Source organism: Drosophila rhopaloa, unplaced genomic scaffold, assembly GCF_018152115.1.
Source record: "Drosophila rhopaloa isolate 14029-0021.01 unplaced genomic scaffold, ASM1815211v1 contig_155, whole genome shotgun sequence".
Classification (NCBI taxonomy): domain Eukaryota; kingdom Metazoa; phylum Arthropoda; class Insecta; order Diptera; family Drosophilidae; genus Drosophila; species Drosophila rhopaloa.
The window spans coordinates 13,726,948-13,747,874 of NW_025335034.1; the positions used below are offsets into that span (position 1 = coordinate 13,726,948).

At 41.2% G+C, this 20,927-nt stretch overlaps 1 protein-coding gene across 1 annotated transcript; it reads left to right on the forward strand.

Annotated features, from left to right (window-relative positions):
- The first annotated feature begins 13,672 nt into the window (after positions 1–13,672).
- LOC123037294 (protein enabled homolog) lies at positions 13,673–14,898 on the forward strand. The gene is made up of 2 exons (XM_044457358.1): positions 13,673–14,661; positions 14,733–14,898. Exons 1-2 carry the CDS (start codon positions 13,673–13,675, stop codon positions 14,896–14,898), a joined length of 1,155 nt encoding a protein of 384 aa, XP_044313293.1.
- The last annotated feature ends 6,029 nt before the right edge of the window (positions 14,899–20,927 follow it).

A 20,927-nucleotide genomic window follows, 5' to 3' on the forward strand; every position in this document is an offset into this window, starting at 1 on the left:
AGGCTCCAGGGGGCGACCTAATAACCCCAAAAATGATAATTGAACTTCCAAACTGCGCAGTGGATGTTATATGCAAGCTATTTAACGGGATCACAAAACTTGCCTACTACCCCAAAAAATGGAAAAAGTCCGTGGATATAATGATACCGAAGCCTGGGAAAGACCACACAATTCCCTCATCGTACAGGCCAATAAGCTTACTATCGTGCCTGTCCAAATTACTGGAAAAATGCCTGCTCACGCGCATTACACCATATTTAAGAGAACAAAACTTAATCCCGGCCCATCATTTCGGGTTTCGTGAAAGCCACGGAACCATCGAGCAAGTCAACCGGATAACTTCAGAAATTCGTACAGCTTCGAACATCGGGAATATTGTAGTGCGATATTCCTCGATGTCTCTCAGGCATTCGACCGAGTGTGGCTTGAAGGCCTTATGCATAAAATCATAACATTACTGCCAGAAAACACTCATAAGTTACTTAAGTCGTACCTCTACAACAGAGTCTTTGAGGTTAGATGCAATACAACGACATCCAACGAGTATAACGTTGAAGCCGGAGTCCCACAAGGTAGCGTCCTGGGCCCTACCCTGTTTGTCCTATACCCAGCAGACATCCCTACGAACGAGAGGCTGACTACGTCCACATTTGCTGACGACACCGCAATCTTGAGCCGCTCGAGATGCCCAACTAGAGCAACAGCTCAACTGGCTGATCATTTGGTGGTAGTTGAAAAGTGGCTATCAGACTGGCGAATCAAAATTAATGAACAAAAGTGTAAACATATAACGTTTACCCTTAACAGACAATCGTGCCCCCCGCTAACTTTGAATAGTACGCAGATTTCCCAAGCCAGCGATGTAACATATCTCGGCGTCCACCTCGACAGACGCCTAACCTGGCGGAGGCACATTGAATGCAAGAAAGTACATCTCAGACTTAAAGCTAGCAGCCTACACTGGATTATAAATTCTCGATCACCCCTGTGTCTGGACTTTAAAGTTCTTCTCTACAACTCCACCCTTAAGCCCATTTGGACCTACGGCTCCCAGCTCTGGGGGAACGCGAGCAACAGCAACGTTGACATCATACAGCGCTCACAATCAAAAATCCTGCGAACAATCACTGGGGCACCATGGTATGTTCGGAACGAAAACATCCACAGGGATCTGGGCATACCACCGGTCAAAGATGAAATAGCAAAGCAGAAAGTGGCCTATCATAACAAGCTTACACTGCACCCAAATAATCTCGCAAGGAACCTAAGACCGAAACCCGTCTGCATCGTAACGATCTACCAGCCCAGCAATAAATATTAGGGCCCGTTAGTCTAAATTCAGTCTACATGACTGTAAGTTAAGTTATATTCTTAAGATTTGATATACTTATTGTTAGTCTCATATAGAGAAGATTCAATAAATATAGTATATATTAAAAAAAAAAAAACTAACATTTCATAGGTTGCACTTAAAATAGTTCACTGCTCCGATCTTATACTTAATTCACTTCTCTTGGTCTTATTCTTTCGGATATCAAAAACGGACTGCCGCATTTGGGCAGAATGATTAATAATCAAACCTCGGCATAAGAGATTTTATCTTCAAAAATTGATTAAGAGAGTGACTTAAGAGAGTCGGCAAAATAGGATGATGAAATTTGGCAATTAAATCTGAAATCGAGCTTCGAGGGTCGCTTTGGGGCTCCGATGTTTGGAATATCGGCTGAGAATATTTACAGAATCCGTTCAATGCGGAGTGTGAAATGATATGGGTGGGAACCAGTCGAAGGCGTAGTTGAATGAAATAGCTGACTACTGGTTTATCTCGGAGTCAATTCTGAATTATTTGGAAATTGGGCTGGGCTCAAAGTTGTTTATAAATCGGGTAAGTGGCCCTAAGTAATGTGTTATATAACTTGCACAGATCATCACTTATTATCAGTCGAGTGTCCATACATTCGAGCGGGACTATGAAAAAGTTCAAAACATAGGCATTGCTGTTAATCCGCACTACTTGCTTACACTTTCGAATCGGCTTGATCTTGTTAGCATTGCGATTTTTTCCAAATCCAATTAAATAGACACTGCACTCTTGCAACTTTGGCAAAGCTAACTGCTTGTATAAGTCCTCACGTAAAATGTTAAATTTACTGCCTGTATCAAACAGGGCGACACAATTTAGATTTTTTATTGAAACTGCTTTGCTAGTCATATCGCTGTGCGCTTTTTAAACTCGAGTGTTTAGCTTGCTTTGTTTAACTGCTTTGTCTACTTTCGGACAGCTTTTAGAAATGTGTCTTATTTTATTACATTTAAAACACTTTCTGCCTTTCTCATTATAGCTGGATACAGCTTTGTCCACACAATTTTTTTTTTTTTAACTTTGCTTTTATTTTTTGAATCTTCTCTTAATTTTGAGACTAACAGTAAGTTTACGAATCTTAACATTAAAATTTAACTAACATTTAACTAACAATAAGACTGCATTCTGGTTCCGCGTCCCTCAAGTCGGTCGCTGGGTGGGTAAGTCATTGCGACGAAGGCGTGATTGGTTGATCAACCTTGTAAGACCTCTCGCCAGGTGGTTAGGGTGCAACGATAGCTTGGTAAAGTACTTTTCCTTCTGTTCTGCGATCACTTCTTTGACTGTTAGAATGTTTAAGTCGCGATGTATGTTTTCGTTGCGAACGTACCACGGTGCCCCGGTGATTGTTCTCAAGATCTTCGACTGAGCTCGCTGGACTATGTCAATATTGTTATTGCTGGCATTCCCTCATAACTGAGAGCCGTACATCCCTATAGGTTTTAGTACCGAGTTATACAGCAGAACTTTATATTCAAGTCTAAGGGGAGACCGAGCGTCGTCGAGCCAATGAAGGCTACTGGCTTTTAGCTTTAGGTGTGTTCTTTTGGGTTCAATGTGCCGGCGCCATGTGAGTCTTCTGTCGAGGTGTACTCCTAGATATGTTACTTCGTTTGCTTGCGGGAGTAGAGTATGGTTTCACATGAGCGGCGGGCAGTTCTGCTTGTTTAGGATGAACGAAACGTGCTTGCATTTTTGTTCGTTCACTTTAATTCGCCAATCTGGTAGCCACTTTTCAACATCGACCAGATGAAGAGCTAGCTGCGCAGTTGCTTGCATCGGGCATTTTGAGCGGCTGAGAATAGCTGTATCATCATCAAACGTAGATGTTGTTAGTCGTGTGGTTGTTGGAATTTCTGCTGTGTAGAGAACATATATTGTTGGCCCAAGCACGCTTCCTTGAAGAACTCCAGCTCCAATAGTGAAATCGTCAGTTATAGCAGTGTTGCATCTCATAGCAAATTTTCTGTCGTAGAGGTAAGACTCTAAAAGCTTATGGGTGTTGTACATTAGACCTTTTAGCCAAAATCTAATAAATGCTTGAGAGACGTCTAAAAATATGGCAGTACAGTACGCTCGTTTTTCGAACGCGTTCCGAATTTCCGATGTTATCCGGTTGACCTGCTCAATTGTTCCGTGCTTTTCACGAAACCCAAATTGATGTGACGGAATTCCTTCCTGGATTCTAAGGTATGTGTTTATCCGAGTCAATACCCATTTTTCGAAGAGTTTAGATAAGCATGAAAGTAGGCTTATAGGTCTATACGACGTGGGAATTGTGTGGTCTTTTCCCGGCTTTGCTATCATTATTATAATCGACTTTTTCCATCTCACTGGAAAGTGGCCAAGTTTTGCGATGGCATTAAATAGCTGGGTGATAGTGTAAACGTCGCAATATGGGAGCTCAATAATCATTTTGGGAGTTATGAGGTCGCAGCCCGGGGATTTTTTCGGATTTAGCTGATTTTTGATGATGTTAACGATTTCGTTTGGGCGAAACTCAATTGGCAGTCGGCAAGGTGAACGCACTAGTGGCAGGATGTGGTTGGAAGAGATTTTTAAGGTGGTTGGCAAACATGCTGGCACTATCTGCATCGCTGCGCGCCCAGCCCCCAGTGGGATTTCTAATAGGCATCACGGTTACTTTCGGTGAGCTTAGAGTTGGGTGAGCTCTCCATAGTGGATGTTTTGTACTAGATGTTGACAATTGCTCTATGTAGCGTCGGTGGACATGTGCTTCTTCTTGCTGTAAATCTTTTGTGAGTTGACGTGAGGCATATTTTAAGCGTTGCCTAGCAGATGACGATCTGTGGAGCTGCCACTCTCGACGTAAGCGTCGCTTTTCGAGGACGAGCTGTTCTATTTGTAGATTTGTCTTCTTTTGGTTGCTTTGTGTACTTGTAGTTTGGGGTGTTGAAACTCGAGCTGCAGAGACGAGAACAGACTGTGTGTGTGCTTGGCATTGTAGTCCCCTGCTTCTATGAAGTGGTCTCCTAGTGAGTTGAAAAACTGCATACACTCATCTTCAGCTATAGTGAAGCGAGGGGGGCAGTATGCGGCGGCTAGTGTAATTTGGTTGCCAGTATTTATTTGTATATTTATAGATGTGGCCTGTAGGTAATTTTTAGCAAATTTGTTATGATCGTGGTGCTTAATACGGCTTCTGATTAGAATTCCAGTCCGTGTGCTTTACCATCTGGATGATTTGTTCCGTAGAATGAATAACCTCGTAGTTAAAAATTGTATTTGTTTGTAAGGTGTGTTTCTGAAAGCAGCATTACGTCGATATGGTTGTCGACTAGGAATTGAGCTAACTCAAGTTTATGCTGTGAGACGCCGTTAGAGTTCCACGTAGATATCCTTAGGGAAGTCATTATTTGGTTTGTTTAGAAACCAGCATTTGAATCAATAGATTTTGGTTTCGCATTAAATCTTGCATAGTTGTGCACATAAACGACCAAACTCCGTAAGGCTTTCTTGTAGGCTGTATATCATATCTTCAAAGTTGCTTTTTGACTGCTCCGAAAATTGTTGCTGCTGAGCCGTGTTCGGTTCTTGGTATGCTGACTGCAGAAATGAACTTTTTGAAACAGGGTTAGCCAGTCCTGATTTTAAAGCGCTTGCGTTAGTCACATTTTTATAAGAGTTTATGGGTCCAAGTCAGGATTTGGCTGCAGTCGAGAAGATGACTTCAGGGTTTGATCTGGAGCTGTCATCTGTTTATTTTGGGTGCGGGCGGCAGTTCCTCTCTGGTGGATGCGACTTTTTAGCTCCTTATAAATAGGGCAGCCTCTGTAGTTAGCAGTGTGATTGCCCCGCAGTTGCCGCACTTTTTCGAGTTGCAGTCATCTTTGCTCGCTGGGCAGTGTGCGGAGTCATGAAGATCTCCACAAACTACACACACCGGGCGCAGTTTACAGTATGACCTTGTATGACCATATTCTTGGCAGTTCGCACATTGTACCGGGCCATTGCGTTTGTGCGGTTCCTCAACTGTAATTCTGCGGTGCAGCAGGAACTGAAGATTGTAAATGGGGTGCACTTCGTATTTCTTTAGAGGCTTATTTTCTGGTTCGAGCTCAACCTTAAAGACTGGTTGCGGCTTTCTATCCCTGTTAAGGATGTTGAAGACTGTCTTAGCGTTAAATCCCTTCTCTTGAAGCGCCTTTGTTATCTCTGCAGGCGTTACGTCGGACTCTATGCCCTTAAGTGCGACTTGCTGGCCCTTGGTACTTTTAAGCTGATACGTGTAAAATTTCTTTTTATACTCGGTAAGATATTTCGATAATACTCTGTAATTATCTTCAGACTTCATTTGAACCTTTGTCTCTTGGATGTTGACCTTTACTAGAGGTATTATGTGGAAGTTATCCTTTCCAATAAGCTCGATATTTTTGTTGACAAGAACATTGGAACTTTTTTGTCGAATATAAATAGGCGGAGGTTTTGGCTTCCTTTTCTCAACTTCAGTAGATTAGGCCGCCTCAACATCATAGGCGTCTTCCAAGATTTTAAATTGGTTTGAGTTCATGGGCGTTTCTATTCCAGCTAGGCTAGCATTGCTACGGGTTATTTTGCGTTGAGAATTTAGAGGGCTCAGCTTCCTTTTGATTTTGATGTAGCGATCCATACCAGTCTGCACAGCCGGCTTAGCACATTCATTTTGTTCTCTCTTTCGGGCAGCGCAGCGGCAGACGTATTAATATTTGCGCTTCTAGCTGATGATGTCATCAAACGCGCAGTCGATACGGTTGCAGTTGTTGTTGTAGCTACAGTTGACGTTGTTAAAGAAATTTCGGTGCTAGTTACTGCTGATGAGCTTAGGTTATGCATACCTGCATTGGAGCACATTCAGCGCTCTTTGGCAGCAGAGACGTCGATAGTAGCGAGGGGGAGCAAGAACGCGCTCTCTCTTCGGTCATGTTGGGGGTAATTGCCCGCGCTTGATCAGAGCTTGCATTATTTTCGGTTGCTTTAAAAGATAAGTACGCGTTTTTTCGTTGTACTGAGAGCCGTCTCTCGACTTGCTCACGTTGACGTTGTGTGCGAACGTCGTTCAGACTCATTGTATTCGTGGTAAAGTTAATTAGAGTTTTAAGTGTTAAGTTTTATATTATTATTATAATTAAATGACCAATCAATATAAACATTCGCGATTTCATCGCAGAAAGCGTCTTTTCGCGTTATAGTAGATTTATTAAAACGGTCACTGCACTTTTGTGATTTTATTGAATACTTTTTCCCGGAGCACAATAAATACACGTCTGCATGCGACGACACCTTTTGTAACACTTTGTACTGATTGAGCTTCCTTCTCTTTAACACTTCCTTCCGTTAGTTTCGTTTTACCACTTATGGTTTGGTGGTCCTTAAGCTTGTATTTAAATTCAGACACATTTTTTAGCACCATAAAGAAATTATGTGTTTATGGAAAGTTCACCAATGCCGTCTATTACATATTGAATTAGAGCTTCTTATTCAACATTTCCTCGCTTTGCAATATCTTTCAAAAATATTTGCATGAAAGTTGCATTTGTATTTGCTTGCTGCTTACTCTCGACCTGAACTCACTCAGCAAAGAATCTTTTGGCGCACTCCACGAATTTAATTCTTTTTTACTTGACACAAATAACTTTGCGACACCTTTGAATGATTTTTTGCCAAAAATTAGTTTCTGTATTGCGCTCCAACCCATTAATAATGGACTCCTCTTTATCGCAAAAACTAAGAGCAATTGGTGGCATCTCGTAAGATTCTTTATTTCGTTGATTTGACTACTCTGTTTTTGCAATTACACTTTCAATTTCATCATCACTCTGAATGCCTTCTTCGTCGTCCTTCTCTTGATCAGATTCCTCACTCTCTGAAGCTTCCACTTCGCAACCGGCGAGAAGTTGGCCAAACGTAAATTGTGCTGCTGGGTATTTTCAACGCCGTAGTTTATGCCCAAAACTGTGCTTATTGATATGAGGTATCTCGTTTAGTTTTGTATGTATGTATACCAGAGCTCGCAAATAACTGTCGACCGTTATTCGTTCTCTTCAAATAAGTGTCTTCTCCTGACCCTTTACGAAAAGACTCGAAGAGCAACCGATTTATGGGTTCTTGAATGAGCTCGCTCGCGCTCAGAGCGAAACCGTTTATTTCTATTCTGTTTGGTTCTGGTCTTGAAACAGACCGTTTTGTCGTATTCAGTTAAGCGTCTGTTTTGCAGATATATGGAATATGGAATTAAAATGGAACTTGTTAACAAAAATATTTGAAAATAAATTTAAAATTCTCTATTAAACAAATTATATTATTATACCCGTTACTCGTAGAGTAAAAGGGTATATTGTATTCGTGCAAAAGTATGTAACAGGTAGAAGGAAGCGTTTCCGACCCTATAAAGTATATATATTCTTGTTCAGCATCACTAGCCGAGTCGATCTAGCCATGTCCGTCTGTCCGTCTGTCTGTCTGTCTGTCTGTCCGTCTGTCCGTCTGTCTGTCCGTATGAACGCTGAGATCTCGGAAACTATAAAAGCTAGAAGATTGGCATTTTGCATGTAGATTTTAGGAGTTCCTACGCAGCGCAAGTTTGTTTCAAAATGGTGCCACGCCCCCTCTGACGCCCACAAGCCACAAGCTGTGGCCACAGTTTTGATGCTATTATGAAAATTTTAATTGATATGTATTTGTATCGTCAATACCTATCGATTGGCCTAATAAAAGTTTGCCACGCCCACTCTAACGCCCAAAAACCCATTAAACGCTTAAGCCTGGCTAGCCCCTACATTTCCGCCTTTCATGGCCCGTAGCGCCATCTAACGGATGACTTTGGAACAGCTGGCCAAGGTGCTAATTCGAGCGGCGAAAAACATACAAGAAGGCATATTTATATTAAGTTGTTTAGCTGAGTAACGGGTATCTAATAGTCGAGGCACTCGAATATAGCGTTCTCTCTTGTTTTTTTTTTCACAACAACGAAAGTAAATGTGAAAACCGTTTGCATTGAGTTTTTCGGTCAATCGGTCTTTTGCTGACTCTAATTTTGCGACCGTTTCTCATTCCGCTCTTTACGCACTGCTCATTAAAAGAGCGTTATATAAAGATCTCAACGAAAAGCGCCCAACAGAAAACATAAATGAAGACAGCAAGAGTCTCTTGCTCAGAGCGAGAGCGAGAGAGTATGAACATTTTCGGTTGTGCTCGCAACGAGAGCGCAAGAAGAAAAACGGTGAACAGTTATTTGCGAGCTATGCAAATAAGGCATCGAACTGCAGGTATAATTCGATTGTTGAGAGTTAGTCATATTGGGTTGAGATAGAAAAGAAAAGTAGTTGGCTTTTTAAAGTTCAGAACAATTATAAGGCTAGAGTTCAATGCACTATGGGGAATTTGCCCGATTTTTTGGAATAAATATTTTTTAAAAGTATGCCGATTTTCCATTTTTTTGTTTTAATGTATTAAGAAAACATCAAGCTGTTTGGTAACATACCGCAAATGTAAACTTAAAAATCTAGTATTTAAATACCAACTGTTAAAGTCAGCTGTTGCAAGCGCACATGGTTTGTTTACATTTTGCTTAACTATGAAGCTCATTTTTAAATCATTATCTCTGCAACAAAATGACGTAAGTCAGTCAAATTTGAAATGATTACCAATTCTCAAGGTATGTTCTGTGTAAAAATACTTATATATTGCTTAATATGTGCGTCCAATTTTTACAATTTGTAAATGTAGCAGGTGATGTTTTCGTTTGGGTTTTGGAAAGAAAATTAATTTTTCAATAGAGTTTTAAAAAAATGTTTAACTTTGTTCAGTGAGTGTCTATATCTATGTTGTAGAGCCATTAATTGCGAATTCAGAACATATTGTCTCATCGTGCGCTTCGTGCGACTTTTCGCGTAATTTCATTTTTTAGAAACCAATCTCTTGATCAAAAACGCAGCCCTGCTGGAAGTTTTGCATAAGCAAATGGGTCTTCGAGAAAAAGAAGATGGCGAATTCACTTTTGTTAGCTAGCTAGTTAATACCACAGTTGAATCTCCAACTTTACAGATGTTTTTCAGAGAGCCATGGTTACTTCAGACCCCATCATTTCATCAATTAATTTGAAGAAGCGCGTCCGAAAACATAAGCTGCTTGCTCTTCCGCCAGAAGTCATTCAATTGTTATTATGCGAATATGAACCTTGAGACGAGTCTCTAGATGTTGATAATTATGAAGAAGAAAACGACTATGATTGAAATTGAAAATTAAGAGCATATAGTTAGATCGCGGCTTGGCCCATTATACGCGACACCGTCAGTTGACTTTCTCGAGGGTATAGATTTGGGTAAAAAGGCGTTCTTAACCAATTTTAATTGCCGGTTTCGATCGAGTCGTTGTTACAAGTCTAATTGCTAGTTAGGTCCCGCAAAGATTAAGTTCCAATTATGAAATCTCATTTAAATTGTTTCAAAGAGATGTTTTATTTAAAGCGAGCTGTTGCTTGTGCGGTCTGTACACGACTACTTGATTCGAGCTTTTATTGTAATGTCTTTCTTTCTTATCTTTATTCTTAGGCTAAGCTTATACATGTAGGTTACAATTAAGGGTATACAAATAGTTATACTTGGATATGTGACTCCCCCACGACAAGTTTCTGCAATCTTAATTGTAGAAATTTATAAATTGTAATTACATGTATAACTCTTATAAACTTATTTTAATTTTGGAATGTGTATTTTCTTTTGACTTGGTCTTTGAATATTTTTGCGTTTGCGTCTTCATTTGATATTAGGTAGTTTCCATCTTGATGATAGTTTTGAACTAGCTTATACTTAGGATTTGATTTACCAATTTTATAATTTTTAACATAATCATTTTCAAAATTTTCCCTATTAATATTATTATTTTTTAAATTTAAGAGTTCCTTATTATGTTTGATTTTTTTCGCGATGTTTTGTTGTTGTTCTGCACTTAGGATGTTGTTTAGGAAATCGATTGGTTTCATCTTTGTAATAGAGTGAATAGTATTATTATAGCATACCATTGCTTTAAATACTTTGTTTTGAATCGTATCATTGTTTTTCTCGTCTGCATTAAAAAGTCGGATGTGCTCATTTAATGTCAAGTGTAGTCTCTCAAAATCTGAGTTCCCTGTTTTTTTATACGGTGTCGTGAAATGGATTTCTATATTGTTATCTATAAGAAACTGTTTTATGCAATTTATATTAAATTCATTATCCGTTATAATAAGCTTGGGCTTGCCTAAGTACTGGATTCTCTCTTGTATAGCCTTTAGCAACGAAACCCAAGATCTATCTTTAATATAACAAGCAGTAGCGTATTTTGTGAATTTGTCTATTGTAGTAAGGTACATAGTGTTTCGCATGGGGAACCAAATATCTAGATGGATTATCTCGTTGTGTTGCGAAGGGGTATCGGTTATGTTTAGCTTATATTTTAAGGGGTTTCGATCATATTTGGCCAAGTTACAAATTTTACAATTATTAACATATTTCTGAATTTCTTTCTGAAGATTCGGATAGTAATACATTTTTTTTATTTCGGCAAAGATTTCGTTAATACCTCTATGGTTGTTTTTTAAATGTTCTTCATTTATTATTTTTAAAATTTGTTCTTTATCTGTTACATCTTTTAGCAAAATAAACGATCTTATTAGTTTTAAGTTTTCGTTGCATGCGAAGTATTGTCTGTAACATTCCTGGAATTTCACGTACAAATTAACGTCTTCGCAATAAATGGCTACTAGGCCTTTATCTGGTAAGATTTCCTGCGTTAATTCTAAAATGGAGGTCTTATTTCCTATTGTTTCTATAATGTGTCTTATTTTTCGTTTATACAAGATTTTGGTGGCTCGCGATTCCTTTTGCGATAGTTTTAGTACTATTTGCGACTTATATATGTTTAACGCGTTATCTGTATTTTTTATATAGTTTAAGTTATCGGATTGAGCACTGTGGATGGTTTCACAATTAGTGGATTGATTTGAAAAAAGGTTTATTAGGTCTAACGAAAAGTCGTTGTTTAGTTCGTCAATTGTTTCGACGGTTTGCTTTGTATTGTCGAGTTCGCCTACCAATATACAAGCTTTATTCAGCTGGATTAGATCACTTCTATTTACTTCGGGACAATCTGTGAGGAGTTAAATAACTCCACACAAAATATCTCAAAAATAACTGCATGGAAAACCTGCCATGTAGGAAGCCGAAAGACGATTGCCCGTCTAGCTGCCAGATACTACTGGCCAGGAATGCAGAGGGACGCGAGAGCATACGTTCGGAAATGCGAAGAGTGCCTAAAATTTAAGCCAAACCAGCGTCAGGCGGCGGGTAAGATGCTGACACAAGTCCCTGAGGAACCATGGGCAACGGTGTGCGCGGATTTTGTTGGACCCCTGCCAAGATCGAAGCACGGTAACCAAATGTTATTGGTTCTAATCGACCGTTTCTCAAATTGGACAGAATTAGTGCCATTACGAACTGTTACAGCAGAAACCCTGCAAAAGGCGTTTAAAGAACGGATAATCGCTCGATTTGGAGTTCCAAAAGTGGTGATTACAGACAACGGGGTGCAGTTTGCCAGTCGGGCATTTAAGAAGTTTCTTCACGACATGGGAATAAAACAACAGTTCACAGCACCATACACTCCTCAAGAAAATCCCACCGAGCGCGCGAATCGAACCGTAAAAACCATGATCGCACAGTTTGCCGGACAAAACCAAAGGAACTGGGACGAAAAGTGGCCAGAGATAATGCTAGCAGTTAACTCAAGCATATCCGAGTCCACAGGATACTCGCCTTCATTTCTAACGCAGGGCAGAGAACCGCGGCTGCCGAACGCGTTGTACGACAGAGAAACGCTGGGCACAGGGAGGCACACAGAGTCACCAGAGGGGAATGCCGAAAAACTGAAGGAAATCTTCGAAATTGTCCGACGAAATTTGGAAAAGGCAGCACAGGATCAAGCCAGGCACTACAACCTCAGAAGGAGACGGTGGAATCCACAAATCGGCGATGTCGTCTGGGCCAAGGAGCACCATTTGTCTAAAGCGGCGGAAGGCTTCGCGGCCAAACTAGCGCCGAGATATGATGGTCCATATCAGGTAGTCGATTTTGTGTCCCCCGTAATCTGCAAAATTCGCCACCAAAGAAGCAAGAAGCAACGCACAGTGCACATCAGCGATCTAAAGCAGCAGGAGGAGACACAAAAAACGAACAAGGACGGAAATACAGGTAGGTCTCAAGCAGTGGACGAATAAAGGATCGGGATTGCGGAAATCCGTTTAATCGTCAGGACAAAGCCGGAGTCAACGGAAAAGGATGTGGACAGGCAGACAGGATATCGTTTAATCGTCAAGCGAATGCAGATCAACCAGCGTCCAAGACCGCATGAGACAATAGCACCCGTTTAGTCGTCAGGCCAAAACCGGAGTCAACAGAGCACGCCTCAACACGAGCAAGAACTCTGATCAAGTCAGCATACACCTAAGTCAACGACGAATAAAGGATCGGTACTACGAGAACCCGTTTAATCGTCAGGACAAAGCCGGAGTCAACGGAAAAGGATGTGGACAGGCAGACAGGATATCGTTTAATCGTCAAGCGAATGCAGATCAACCAGCGTCCAAGACCGCATGAGACAATAGCACCCGTTTAGTCGTCAGGCCAAAACCGGAGTCAACAGAGCACGCCTCAACACGAGCAAGAACTCTGATCAAGTCAGCATACACCTAAGTAAACGACGAATAAAGGATCGGTACTACGAGAACCCGTTTAATCGTCAGGACAAAGCCGGAGTCAACGGAAGAGGGAGTTGGATAGACAAGAAGGACGATCTTGCAAATAAAAACAAGACAGATCCCAGACTAGATGGGGCAGAGGCAACCGTTTCTACGTCAGGCCAAAGACCGGAGTCAACAGAGCATACACCCAATAGAAAGGGACATTATCAACGCAAGCATTCACCGGACCTGCGAAACGATCACAAGGAAAACACGTGGAGAGCAACGACATAATACACGTCACCGAGGGACGGTACGGGGTACCGTAAAGCTAGGAAAACCATGCGTCAGCAACGACCACCAAAAAGTAACTGAAGAGACCGAGCCAAAAACGAAGGAAGACCTAGGCATCGGAGGAGAGTGTCAGCATCAGACACGCAGGGTTAAGAAAAAACGGCCTCCCCAAAAGAGAAGACATAAGCCGCAAAGAGAGCCGATAGGGATATAACGGTACGGCATAAAAGGAATCCCCGAAACCGAGGCTTCATGGTAAAGGGAATTGCAAGGGAACGGACAAATCAAACCAAGAAGTCAACATGAGTACCCGAGTTACCAGAGCAGCAGCAAGGAGGCAGGCCGCGCTTCAGCGAGGTCCTGAAGGACCCGTCGCGGAGCAAGGACGGTCGGAGGCTAGGCCGCTGCCTATCTTCCGGCCCACCCAAACCCCGCGGCGCGGTGCCGAGGACGATGGAGCTCGCTCGGAGCCCGAACCCATAGTCACCTCGGACGAGAGCGACATGGAGTGGGCCGAGGACCCGGCCAAGGAGAGGCGGGAGTGGCGCCTAAAGAGGGCCAGGGACCCGAAGGTCGACGCAATCCCGCCGGGATACGCCCGAACATTTAAGGGTGCGGCGAAGAGACCAAGGGGCAGCGGAAGCACCTCGTTGGAGATGGCTGAGGCGAGAGCCAAGATGCTGAGGGACGAGGTCGAGAGGATGCGGACGACGAGTGCCCGATACGAGGACCGCAGAGCAGTGGAGAAGGACCTTGAGACCGCGCAGCAAGAATGGGAGCGGATGAAGCAAGCCGACGCTGAAGCCATCGTCCAGGAGGCATATCGCCTCAAGCGAGGAGAGGAGAAGGCCCGGAAAGAGGCGGAAGTTGAGGAGGCCAGGAGAAGGGCGGAGGAGGAGAAACGGTCCAGGAACCCCGAATGGCAGCAACGGCTACAGAAGTGGGAAGAGGAGGAACGCCAACTGTGGTCGGGCGAGGTTCTGGTGGAGGCGGTGCCCTTAATCCCAGGAGGGATGCAAGGAATTCCCCCGACTCCCCGATCCGACAACGACGGAAATGCCAGTCGTGGACCCGAGGCCCCGAACCAGTGGGCCCAGTCGGATGGATGGGTTCCCTACCAGGACCCAAAACCCCATCCCCAAAATTGGCACGAGCCACCTCCGACCCCCCGCCCGCAAGAATGGCCGGAGGATGTCGACCGGGATCCCGCTCCAAGCGCCTCACCACGTCAGCAGGAGGCGGAGTTCCCACGCCCACCGAAGTGGACCCCGGCACGACCGCCCACGCCACGGTATGGCCAGGAGGTCCGGGGAGAAGAGCCCGAGGATAGCAGTCCGGATTCCGCTCCCAGCCCCCTCCAAGTCATCCAGAGGCGGAACACCCCCACCCACCGAAGTGGACTCCGGCTCGGCCGCCCACGCCTCGGCACGGCCAGGAGGTCCAAGAGGAGGAACCGGAGGAACACACCCAGGAGGAGGTTCCCAGACCAGGAGGAGGGGAGGAGCAGTGGCAGTACTGCCGGACATAGAATAAATTGGTATTACAGCCAATGTAGCCGGACTGATTGGTATTACAGCCGGCACAGCTAGCCTGATCGGTATTACAGCCAATGCAGCTAAACTGACCGGTATTACAGCCAACTTCGTCGGACTAATCGGTATTACAGCCAATCTTGATGTTCTGTAGACTTGGCCGTGGGTTGCCGTTCGAGGACTCGGCTACCTGTGTCTCAATTCGGTGACTTGCTCGGTCCCGAACCTCTCGACGTAGCGATCTTGTTCACGGTTGGTTCTCACGGTGGTATATTCTTGACTTTGACTTTTACTAGACGATGTTCACTCGTAGTTTGATGCTCGATGACTGGTCCTGATTCCAGCGCTGGGCCCGTTTATATAGGCCTCCGGGTCCCGTTAATCCTCGGCCATTCCTTTTCTTCTCTCCACTCCAAGGTCCAAAGTCCACGGTTTTACCGTTTGACCTTTCGCCCTCTGCACACGGCACCACACTGAAGTCCACAGTGCAGCGCTGTACCGTTCCTTCCTTGCTCACGGCACGCCTGCGCTCTCTGGGCTCTCGCTCTGACTAGTGCCGTCTCGCTCTGGCACCTCTCTCCGCTCCGTCTCTCCCAATCTCTCCAAACTCTCATTGGGTTCGTACTTTGTACTTTCTCTCCTCGTACTCTCCAACTGCTTTCTCCAAACTCTCTTTTCCTGCGTTGCCGTTACTACGCGAAGTAGTTGCGTAAGTAGCAACTGGCAGGTTTTCCATGCAGTTATTTTTGAGATATTTTGTGTGGAGTTATTTAACTCCTCACAAATCTAACAAATTATTATCAGTGCATATCCTACTTAGTCCGTCGGCTAGAGCATTTTCTTTTCCTTTAATGAAGGCTATATCGAAATCATATTCATTTAGTTGGATTTTCCATCTCTGTAGCTTTAAATTGGATTCTTTTAAGTTGTTTAGCCATACTAGTGGGCGGTGGTCGGTTTTTATTAAAAACTTTCTCCCATATAAATAATAATGAAAATGTTTGACGCCCCAGAAAATAGCTAGAAGTTCCTTTTCAATCGTGCTATAGTTCAGTTCGTGGGTTTTTAAAGTACGGCTGGCATAACATATTACTTTGGTATCCTGCATTAGCACCGCTCCCAAGGCATGGTTGCTAGCGTCTGTAATAAGTGTAAACTGTTTTTGAAAGTCAGGGTAGGCTACAACTGGTTCGCTTTTAATTAAGACTTTTAGCTTTTCGAAAGATTCTATAAATTCTAAATCATTTGTATTAATTTTAGAATTTTTTTTCAGGTATTTTATTAAATGTTTTGCAATTTTAGAGTAATCTTTTATGTATCGCCTTAAGTAGCTAGTCATGCCCAGAAAACTTTTTATTTGTTTTTGCGTTGTTGGCAATTTAATCCTATCGATTGCCTCAACTTTTTTTTTGCTGGGTTTCAGACCGTCTGAATTTAGAACGTGCCCTAAAAACTCTATTTCGCATTTGGCAAACTCACATTTGTCAATTTGAAGCTTTAAGTTTGCATTCTTCAAGCAATTTAATATTTTGGTAAGGTGCTCAATATGTTCTTCGATTGTTTTCGAAAATATAAGAATATCGTCCATATATACAATACAAAAATGGTCTATATAGTTTCTGAGTAAGTGGTTCATAAGCTGTTGAAAGGTTGCGGGAGCATTTCGAAGACCGAATGGCATACGCAAGAATTCGTAGTGCCCGCTAGCAGTTGAAAATGCCGTCTTTTGGATATCGCTCTCGCTCATTTCAATTTGATAGAAACCCTTTGCTAAGTCTAAGGAAGAAAATATTTTACATCCATCCAGCTTATGAAATATCTCATCTATATTAGGAATAGGATAGCGATCTTCAATTGTTTGCGAGTTTAATTTTCTGTAGTCGACAACGAGTCGCCATTTCGGTTGATTTGATTTATCCAATTTCTTTTGGACAACCCATAAGGGACTGTTGTACGGACTATTCGAATGTCTTATTATTCCTTGTTTTAGCATATCGGATATTTGTTTGTTTACTTCGTCATTATGGGCCTCGGGATACCTATAGGCTTTCGAATAGATAGGAATATCATTTTTTGTATGAATTTTGTGTTTAACTTCACTCGTAAAGGTTAAATTATCTCCTTCTTTATAAAATATACCTTCAAATCGTTTTAAAACTGGAGTGAGTAGTTTCTGAGAAATAGGATTTATATATTCTAACGACACGCTATGGCTAGTGTTAACTTCCGGACTATTTAACGTACTTGGGTGCCTTGTGTAGAAGTTTAGTTTAACATTATTCAAAGTAATTGTCTGTTCTGAATAGTTTATTATTGCGTTTAAATCATTTAATATGTTTCCTCCTATTATGCCATCGAATATATCGTGGAAGTTGTATTCCAAGAACTCACACGAATAATTATTTGTTCCAAATTCTTCAAATGAAGGAAATCTACATAGTTTATGTATCTGAATAATGTTTCCCATTGCTTTTACTTGAACTTCGATGTTTGTTTTCCATTTTGGGTGGCATATGTTTTCATTAATGATACTGAATTCCGCTCCAGTGTCGACAATGAGTAGGAGGTCTCTTTGAGTTGATCGAAGTTTTATATAGGGTAGTTTTGCTGGTCCCCTAGTTGAAAATTTGCATTAATATGACTTACTTCCATTTGACCTACCGAATTATTATTTAGAGTGTTACGTGTAGCTACCTGTTGAGGCTGGATAGTGTTATAGGACATTCTAGAATTACTAGATGGATTAGCGGCGTAATTGTTATTATAACTGGCCCTATTTTCATACCTATTTGTATTTTGCCTGTTGGAACTGCCAGGATTTTCCTCTACTTGTGGTTGATTATGGTATCCATTTGGAGTTCTTTCATTTCGATTGTTACTATCGTTACTGAAATATTTTCTAAAAGGAGGTTTGTGCAGTCTATTGGCCATTTCGTTTATTTTGTCGTAATATTGCTCTATTGTGGATTCTATTCTACATAGTTTTAATGCGTCCATCAATTCATCACTACTTTCCTTTTCCCCAAAATGTTTTATTAGTATTTCTTTTAGTCTTTCCCAGGACGTAACGTTTCCGTACCTATGCAAAACGGGTCTTACTAGTCCACAACATTTATTTTTTATAAAGTTAAAGAGGACTTGTCTCGATTGTTCGTCGAACACTTGAAAAGATGGCATTAATACGTTGATTTGATTTATAAAGTCGGGAAGCTGGTTTTTATCTGAGCCATCAAAATCTTGGATATTTTTTATACAATTTAAATAAACAGTTATTTCGGGATTCATTTTTAGGCCTAGTTTTTTTTTTTTTTTTTTTTTTAACTTAAATGTAAAATAAAATTAGAACTTACTTAAGATTAACAAATACTTCTGGATCGTGAAAAGAAAGTAATACACAATGATAGATTTTACGACTCCAGTATTCCTAGGCGGAAACTTTTCCTCTCAGAATTTTTTGACCAGTGTCGTCTTCTCCGAAGTCCAAAATAGTGCGAAATAGATGATACCGTAAGTGATGACGTCGACAACGATAGTAATTGCAAGGGCTCGTCGTAGCGAAAATCGGTGAATAAGTTGAGCGCAAAAACAGAGCTTTGTCTTTTGCTGATAAGGATGACGTATGTGGAGTTTGGTGTAATGTTTTCGAGCCGCTTGTCTCAGACCATTACGCAATATCGTGTGCATTTAAATACACGTGGTAATTTGGAAAATTTAATTCCAAAATCGGTGGTTTTTGAATCCTCGTCGCCAGTTAGATCGCGGCTTGGCCCATTATACGCGACACCGTCAGTTGACTTTCTCGAGGGTATAGATTTGGGTAAAAAGGCGTTCTTAACCAATTTTAATTGCCGGTTTCGATCGAGTCGTTGTTACAAGTCTAATTGCTAGTTAGGTCCCGCAAAGATTAAGTTCCAATTATGAAATCTCATTTAAATTGTTTCAAAGAGATGTTTTATTTAAAGCGAGCTGTTGCTTGTGCGGTCTGTACACGACTACTTGATTCGAGCTTTTATTGTAATGTCTTTCTTTCTTATCTTTATTCTTAGGCTAAGCTTATACATGTAGGTTACAATTAAGGGTATACAAATAGTTATACTTGGATATGTGACTATATAGAGCTAAATTTATTATAAAAAATATAAAAAATTGGGTGGGGGGGGAGGGGTATACTTTCACTTTTCCAACAGGTGTGTATAGGTATGTAGAACACTATAAAAAAAACCTAACTGAAATATGTTACATAGTTCGCGAGTTATTAATTTATTCCAAAAAATCGGGCAAATTCCCCATAGTGCAATGTAGCAACTCAAAAATAGAGATAGTTGATTTACCTGAACAAGGAATAATAACTTTAAGGTCAGATTGTACTGCTCGAACTGATGAGAAAATCTTGGTTGCTTAACACAGTATTCAGCTAGAAGATCAGGGAACATTAGCTTTGTCTTACATTGGAGAAGTCAACGAAATACCAAAGATTATTTGGAACCCGCTCGAAATACCATTAATTAACCATACGGACGAAATCAATCGTTTATCAAAGCAAATTCAATATTTTAAAAACTAGACTTTCACCATTTAACTGGACACGCATCATTTTAGCAAAAATACAAATACAAAGGCAGTTACAAGCCATAGCATTACCCAGCGGTATGCTTAATTTTTAAATTTGTAGACGCAATAAATCAATGATATAAAAATGTTTTATGTTAAAAAATAAATAAATTTACTAACATGTAAAAACACAATAAGTGCAAGCCGTGGCAAGGTGTCAAAATAATTATGCAAAATGAAATATATCGAATTAATACAGTCCACTAATTTTGTATTGCAATGTTTTTGAGAATAAATAAAATAAATTGTAATTAAAACATACACCAAACACTAATAAAAATAAAATATAATACTTTATGAGCTCTGTGCATGTCATGTGACAATTGTAAATCGACCCAGAGCCATAAACTATGATCTGTAATTTTAAACCCTACAAGGGAGCGGTGTTAGCATTTGTAATCTGTAAGTGCAGGCCACTTGAGATAATCACTTGAGATGTTTCTCACACTGCACTAAGGGTTCCTGTGCGGGGGGCAAATGATAACTCTCCCGCTCAGGTAGACGCGGCCTCTGCGTAGGCCACAGATAAGACCAGAATAATATTTTCATGTTAGTTTCCTAAGCAGGGACTTAGAAAATAAAAATCAGTTTTTAATACAGAACTCAACTGAAAACGTTGTTTTATTTAATTCATCCCTTTCACACGGGGTCGTATTTAGTTAACTTTTCCACGTCGCACTTTTACTGTTTTTCAGATTATTCCCGGCGAGCTCCCAAATGTGAGGTTTTATTAATTTCGCAAATGATAATGAATATTATATGAAATTATATTTTAAGTTATTTAAGGCCAAGGTATTTTTATACCCTTGCAGAGGGTATTATAATTTTGGTCAAAAGTGTGCAACGCAGTGAAGGAGACATCTCCGAGCCTATAAAGTATATATATTCTTGATCAGGATCACCTCCTGAGTTGATATAAGCATGTCCGTCTGTCCGTCTGTCTGTCCGTCTGTTTGTTTCTACGCGAACTAGTCTCTCAGTTTTAAAGATATGGAATTGAAATTTTGCACACACCCTTCTTTCCTTTGCACGCAGTATATAAGACGGAACGCGGGGATCGGCCGACTATATCCTATAGCTGCCATATAACTGATTGATCGGAAATGCCATAACTTTGGTGTTTGTAAATTTAGGAAGTTAGGATTTTCTTTGGGTTTTATTTTTGGCCAATCAATCCGACATATCAAATTTCATAAGGATCGGCCGACTATATTCTATAGCTGCCATATAACTGAACGATCGGAAATGCCATAACATTGGTGTTTTTAAAGTTAGGAAATTGGGATTTTGTATGGGTTTTTTATTTGGCCAATCTATCCGACATACCAAATTTCTTAAGGATCTTTGGTGTGTTTTTCAGATTTAACTTTAAACCAAATTTTTTTACCCTTGCAGAGGGTATTATAATTTTGGT

Excerpts from the sequence above, each read along its gene's own strand:
- LOC123037294 (XM_044457358.1), top strand. The coding sequence starts at position 13,673 with ATGAGTACCCGAGTTACCAGAGCAGCAGCAAGGAGGCAGGCCGCGCTT. Across the intron at positions 14,662-14,732 it reads GCACGACCGCCCACGCCACG|TCATCCAGAGGCGGAACACC; the intron begins GTATGGCCAGGA and ends GCCCCCTCCAAG.